We start from the raw sequence: 7,287 nt of genomic DNA on the forward strand, positions 1-7,287 counted from the left end.
AGACCGAGGCCGATTGATGGTTGTTTTGTATTTCTTCCACTTCCGAATAATCGCACCAACAGTTGTCTCCTTCTCGCCAAGCTTCTTGCTGATGGTCTTGTAGCCCATTCCAGCCTTGTGCAGATCTACAATCTTGTCTCTGACATCCTTTGACAGCTCTTTGGTCTTGCCCGTGGGGGAGGGTGAGGTTGGTATGGAAGATACAGATTGTGTGGACAGGTGTCTTATACACCTAACGAGCTGACATTGGGAGTAACTTTTTAAAATGGCAGGACTAATCTGTGTTCCACATGGGCACATAACCAGTCTGTGGGAGCCAGAATTCTTGCTGGTTGGTAGGGGATCAAATACTTATTTCACTCACTGAAATGCAAATCAATTTCAAACCCTTATATAATGTTTTTTTCTGGATTTTTTGGTTGATATTCTGTCTCTATCTGTTAAAATAAACCTACCATAAAAATTACAGACCCTTCATTTCTTTGTAAGTGGGCAAACTTACAAAATCAGCAGGGGATCAAATAAATATTTTCCCCACTGTATATACTGTAAAACCTGATTCAAACATGTTCTTTTGTTATTATTAGCTCCAGGAAAACCAAGATGAGATTGAGAACATGATGAATGCCATTTTTAAAGGAGTATTCATCCACAGATACAGGTGAGCAAACATCCCAATAATTAACTGACTGATCAATTCATATTTTAAAATGATCACACAGTCTGATAAGAGCTGTTTATATTTTCCACATATTTGTGTGCAGGGATGTGATTGCTGAGATCAGGGTTGTCTGCATTGAAGAGATTGGTATGTGGATGAAGATGTACAGTGAGGCTTTTCTTAATGACAGTTACCTGAAGTATGTGGGCTGGACCATGTATGATAAGGTATCACAAACACATTCACACAGATTGGTTGTTATATGCAGGTCAAAACTAAACAAATAAACAGCATGCCATCTCATGTCTCATTCATTTATATTATTTTTCAATCTCCAGCAAGGTGAGGTTCGTCTGAAGTGTCTTACAGCTCTTCAGGGTTTGTATTATAGCAGAGAACTCAACGTCCGACTGGAACTCTTCACCAGCCGCTTCAAGGTTAGTCTTTCACCAGGACACTTGCTATGGCAACCCCATTTCTATTTTCTTACTGACATTTCTCATTCTTTTTCTCTGTAGGATAGAATTGTGTCCATGACACTGGATAAGGAATATGATGTTGCTGTTCAGGCAATTAAGCTGCTGACGCTGGCTCTGCAGTGAGTTCAGCATTGATCGTTCATCATTCAGTTTTTTTTTTTTAAGATGTGTCCGTTCACTATGTGATTGTTTGTGCACACAGGAGTAATGATGAGGTTTTGACAGCTGAAGACTGTGAAAGCGTCTATCACTTAGTTTACTCTGCCCACCGACCGGTTGCCGTGGCAGCAGGGGAGTTTCTCTACAAAAAGTAAATGCCACAGTTTTTTATATCATAGCACTATAGTCTTTGCTTCATTACATACCAGGGTAATTAAAGGGGTGGTTGATTACGATTTCACTTTTTTAGCTTAAGTTAGTGTGTAATGTTGCTGTTAGAGCATAAACGACATCTGCAAAGTTACGATGCTCAAAGTTCAATGCAAAGGGAGATATTTTCTTTTGAAGAAATTGCTGTTTAAGGACTACAAAAAAAGGCTGGTAGGGACTACAACAAGCGTCTTCCTGGGTTTGTGACATCCCAAACCCTAAAATTTACATAAACACTGCCCCGGGAACAAGCAAAAAAGGGGGTGAGGCCATGTTGGGCTGCTTTAGAGAAGAGGAAGAGTTGTTGTAGTAGAGTGTTGTTTCCAGTCTGTCGAAACGCTGTTATTTTCACCCTGATTGCAAGTCCTCTTTGTTGGTTAAAATTAAAAATGGTTAAAATTTATTTTAACTCAGTTCCTTAAAATTATAATAACAATATAGCTCTCTGTGCTGCACATTTTTCGGAGGACAGCTTTCTCAATCTACGCAAGTTCAATGCCAGTACACTAGATTTAGTTAATAAGCGAACACTTCTTACTTTTACAAATTAAACAATTACTTTACAAAAATGCTACAATGCAATCATGTATTGTGCTGTACTAAAGCTTTAATCAGGAAAAAAACATCAAACCTATCAAAAGCAAAGAAATAGCAGTAGCAATTACAAATAACAGCGTATATAAAAGGTATGAGACAACTACAAACAAAAAAACATACCATTCTGAAATGTCCTGTAAGAGCCGTGCTTGTACAGGTTCTGCTCGATCCTCTTCACTAATATTCTCTGGGTTTGATTCAGGCTCAAATTGATAAAAGCAATATTGACGCCATTGTTTACCATACACCGTAGAACATGTAACTACCGTTAATGGCAAGGGGGCGTGACGTTTCTGGACAACGTGCACTAGGCAGTTAGCGAATCACAACACACTGGGCCAGCTAACCAATCTGAGCTCATTGTGTATTTCTGAGGGAGGGGCCTCATAGAACCAGGAACTCAACGGTCTGTTTTGACGAGAACAGAAGCAGCGGTGTAGAATAAAGGTAAAATATTTGAAAATAATTCTTTAAAAAAAAAAAAAACGAAGCATGAATACATGTTACACTCCACCCCATAAACACAATCAAGCCTTTGAAAAAGGCTGATCAACCACCCCTTTAAACACATTTGCCACATTAGTTCTTATCCATAATGCATCTGCTGCTCACTGTGACTCACTGATTCCACTGGTGTTGTGTTCCCAGGTTATTCAGTCATCATGGTCCAGAGGATGAGGGGCGGCCCAGGAGAGGCAGACAGTGTTTGAATGCTAACCTCATCAGAACAACTGTCTTGTTCTTTCTGGAGAGTGAGGTGTGCTTGATGTGCTCAGCCTTTAACCCTTTAAACCCGAGGTCTCCCGCCGGTGGGACACCACCTGCACAATAAAATTCAAAATCAAATTACTAGGCAACCCCTGAATGGAAAAACACAAAATAGTTATAATTTTAAAGCTTAGAATCTCAACTTTTTAATTAATGTAATTATTTTCATCAACTCTTAACCAGCACTAAGCAGTCCCTCTAAACCGAAGTGTACCGCGGGCGGGATGCCCCCCCTCTGCGACAATATTACTAATCATATTTTTCAAACCACTGCCTTGATCAACAAAAAATGGATATCATTTGAAAGCCTGAGTCTGAGCTTTACAATGCATGTAGCCACTTTGACTAACTCCAAAGTAGTGCCGAGTTATTTGCTGATAATGTACTTGTGTTTTTTGTGCCATGTACTCTAATATGTCAAAAATATCATACAGCTCAGATAGTCATGTCATTTGAAAGGTCTCATTGAGTAGAATAAAACAAGCATAATTGTTTGGGGCTTTGAATAAACTGGAGCGAGTTTTTGTACAAGAAGTCACCCCCAGACCCATATGAAAAGAATATATTGATGTCACTGTTTTACTTGTAACTTCATAAAACATTATTAGGCACAAAATTAGGCACCATTATTTAGAGCAGATTCTCCTGAACGACTATAATCCGTCATTTATATCTAAAGATTTTCCTCATAAATTTATAACACACATAAAACTGCACAGGCAGCATGTAGTTTAGCCAAAAAATGTAAGGTAGCTGTCATGTGGCGATTTTGCTCATAACTTCATGAAACATGCATATACAGTGGGTACGGAAAGTATTCAGACCCCCTTAAATTTTTCACTCTTTGTTATATTGCAGCCATTTGCTAAAATCATTTAAGTTAATTTTTTTTCCTCATTAATGTACACGTGCTGTGTGTACATTAATGAGGAAAAAAAATTAACTTAAATGATTTTAGCAAATGGCTGCAATATAACAAAGAGTGAAAAATTTAAGGGGGTCTGAATACTTTCCGTACCCACTGTATCATAGAAAACAACACATTATTTGCAGAAAATTCTCCCGATTAAAAAGAGCCCAAACTCACCATAATCCATCACTCAGATCTAAAGATATCTCTCATAAAGCTATAACATATAGAAAAGAATTAGGTTGTGTAGCTTAGCAAAAAAAAATCGGAGGTTGCAGTCCTGTGACGTTTTAGCTCGTAACTTCACCAAACATGCATAAATCTTGAAAAACCGCACAGCATTATATTCAGAAAATTCTCCCAATTAAAAAGAGCCCAAATGTGCCATAATCCGTCGATCAGATCGAAAGATTTTGTTCATAGAGATGTAACACATGAAAGCAGACAGGCGCACTGAGGCGCTGCAAAGAAAAACAGCTCTATGCTTCACCTTGCTTTTTCATTCATAACTTCACATGCATAGATCTTGAAAAAAAAAGTCATTATTTTCAGAAATTTCTCCCGATTAAAATGAGCCCAGAGTTACCATAATCCGTCGATGAGATCCAAAGATATTACTCATTGCTATAACACATAAAACCCAATGGGCGTACTTCAGGCGCAGCAGGACAAATAACTGTAGTTTCACTTTGCGCTTTTATTCGTAACCTCATGAAACATGCATAGATCATGGAAAATTGCACGTCATTATTTTCAGAAAATTCTCCTAATTTAAAGGAGCCCAAACTCGTAATTCGTTCATTGGATCTAAATATATTACTTCCGATGTTATCACACACATTAAACCATTAAATTGAGAAAAACATAAGTTACGTTTTCATTCATAACTTCATGAAACATGCATATCGTGGAAAATCGCTCGTCCTTGTTTTCAGAAAATTCTCTTGATTAAAATGACCCCAATCATACCATAATCTGTCATTTAGATCTAAAGATATTCGTCATCGAATTATAATACATAAAACTCCAAATGCGCACATTGCAATATTCTTCTGGTTTTTTACGCTTATCATTTCATGAAACATGCTCCGATCGTGCAAAATGGCATTTCATTATTTACAGCAGATTCTCACGATTGAAATGAGTCCAAAATCAAAACAATACATTGTGTCTTTCGTGTGTAAATAATACCTAAACCCATGAATTGAAGAAATCAGTTGGAGAGCTCTATTGAAGCAGAATGTAAAACCTATAATGTTTCTGTCTATTTTATCTTTTATATAACCTTTTTTTTTTTTTTCAATAATTAGGTATTATTTTAAAGGTTAGAAATTCAGCTTTCGAATGCATCCAACCATTTTGATCAGCTCCTAACCAGTGCTATGGCAAGCCCTTTTATCTTAAAATAATCCCAGTGTTACTCGTCGTAATTGCATTTTTACTAGTCCTTTAATGCAATTTTTACTAGTAACAATACCAATTAGAGAGCTCTCTAATTCAGCTCTTACTAGTACAAATGTAATTACAGAGCTCTCTAATTAAATTCTTACTAGTAAGAATGCAATTCCACAGCTCTACAGCTACATTCTTACTAGTAAGAATGCAATTCCACAGCTCTACAGCTACATTCTTACTAGTAAGAATGCAATTCCACAGCTCTACAGCTACATTCTTACTAGTAAGAATGCAATTCCACAGCTCTACAGCTACATTCTTACTAGTAAGAATGCAATTCCACAGCTCTACAGCTACATTCTTACTAGTAAGAATGCAATTCCACAGCTCTACAGCTACATTCTTACTAGTAAGAATGCAATTCCACAGCTCTACAGCTACATTCTTACTAGTAAGAATGCAATTCCACAGCTCTACAGCTACATTCTTACTAGTAAGAATGCAATTCCACAGCTCTACAGCTACATTCTTACTAGTAAGAATGCAATTCCACAGCTCTACAGCTACATTCTTACTAGTAAGAATGCAATTCCACAGCTCTACAGCTACATTCTTACTAGTAAGAATGCAATTCCACAGCTCTACAGCTACATTCTTACTAGTAAGAATGCAATTCCACAGCTCTACAGCTACATTCTTACTAGTAAGAATGCAATTCCACAGCTCTACAGCTACATTCTTACTAGTAAGAATGCAATTCCACAGCTCTACAGCTACATTCTTACTAGTAAGAATGCAATTCCACAGCTCTACAGCTACATTCTTACTAGTAAGAATGCAATTCCACAGCTCTACAGCTACATTCTTACTAGTAAGAATGCAATTCCACAGCTCTACAGCTACATTCTTACTAGTAAGAATGCAATTCCACAGCTCTACAGCTACATTCTTACTAGTAAGAATGCAATTCCACAGCTCTACAGCTACATTCTTACTAGTAAGAATGCAATTCCACAGCTCTACAGCTACATTCTTACTAGTAAGAATGCAATTCCACAGCTCTACAGCTACATTCTTACTAGTAAGAATGCAATTCCACAGCTCTACAGCTACATTCTTACTAGTAAGAATGCAATTCCACAGCTCTACAGCTACATTCTTACTAGTAAGAATGCAATTCCACAGCTCTACAGCTACATTCTTACTAGTAAGAATGCAATTCCACAGCTCTACAGCTACATTCTTACTAGTAAGAATGCAATTCCACAGCTCTACAGCTACATTCTTACTAGTAACAATTAAATTAGAGAGCTCTGTAATTGAATTAGAGATCACTGCAATTGCATTCTTACTAGTAACAATTAATTAGAGAGCTCTATAATTCCATTTTTACTAGTAAGGGTTACAATTAGAGAGCTCTCTAATTCAGTTCTTACTAGTAACAATTGAATTATAGAGCTCTCTAACTGAATTAGAGAGCTCTGCAATTACATTCTTACTAGTCATAATTCAATTTGAGAGCTCTACAGTTCAATCTAAATTAGAGAGCTCTCTAATTCAATTACAGAGCTCTGCAATTAAGCATATCTTTCATTTGTTTTTTTACTAGTAAAAATTAAATTATAGAGCTCTGTAATTGCATTTTTACTTGTAATAATTAAATTAGAGAGCTCTCTAATTGGAATTGTTACTAGTAAAAACTAAATTAGAGAGCTCTCTGATTGGAATTGTTTCTAGTAAGAATTCAATTGTAGAGCTCTCTAATTGTAATACTTACTAGTAAAATGTCAATTGTAGAGCTCTGTAATTAAAAATGAATGGAAGTCAATGGAAACATACGACTAGTAAAAATTAATTTATAGAGCTCTAATTTAAATTGTTACTAGTAAGAATTGAATTAGAGAGCTCTGTAATTCGAATTCTTACTAGTAATAATTGAATTAGAGAGCTCTCTAATCATAATTGTTACTAGTAAGAACTGAATTATAGAGCTCTCTAATTGGCATTGTTACTAGTAAGAATTTAATTGTAAAGCTCTATAATCGAATTGTTACTAGTAGAAATGCAATTACGACGAGTAACACTGGGATTATTTTAACCTGTTAAAC

The 7,287-nt window shown here is 36.4% G+C and overlaps 1 protein-coding gene across 5 annotated transcripts in view; it reads left to right on the forward strand.

Annotated features, from left to right (window-relative positions):
• The window catches only part of stag2a (STAG2 cohesin complex component a), a 25,127-nt gene that overhangs the window by 5,925 nt on the left and 11,915 nt on the right, over positions 1–7,287 (forward strand). For all 5 annotated transcript variants that reach the window (XM_016544010.1, XM_016544009.1, XM_016544011.1 and 2 more), the window contains 6 exons: positions 588–661; positions 765–888; positions 1,000–1,098; positions 1,180–1,259; positions 1,343–1,450; positions 2,755–2,863. In XM_016544010.1, coding sequence (XP_016399496.1) covers positions 588–661; positions 765–888; positions 1,000–1,098; positions 1,180–1,259; positions 1,343–1,450; positions 2,755–2,863 — 594 coding nt within the window. The remainder of the gene's footprint in view (positions 1–587; positions 662–764; positions 889–999; positions 1,099–1,179; positions 1,260–1,342; positions 1,451–2,754; positions 2,864–7,287) is intronic.

Source organism: Sinocyclocheilus rhinocerous, unplaced genomic scaffold (assembly GCF_001515625.1).
Source record: "Sinocyclocheilus rhinocerous isolate Xijiao unplaced genomic scaffold, SAMN03320098_v1.1 scaffold520, whole genome shotgun sequence".
In the NCBI taxonomy this organism is placed as follows: Eukaryota; Metazoa; Chordata; class Actinopteri; order Cypriniformes; family Cyprinidae; genus Sinocyclocheilus; species Sinocyclocheilus rhinocerous.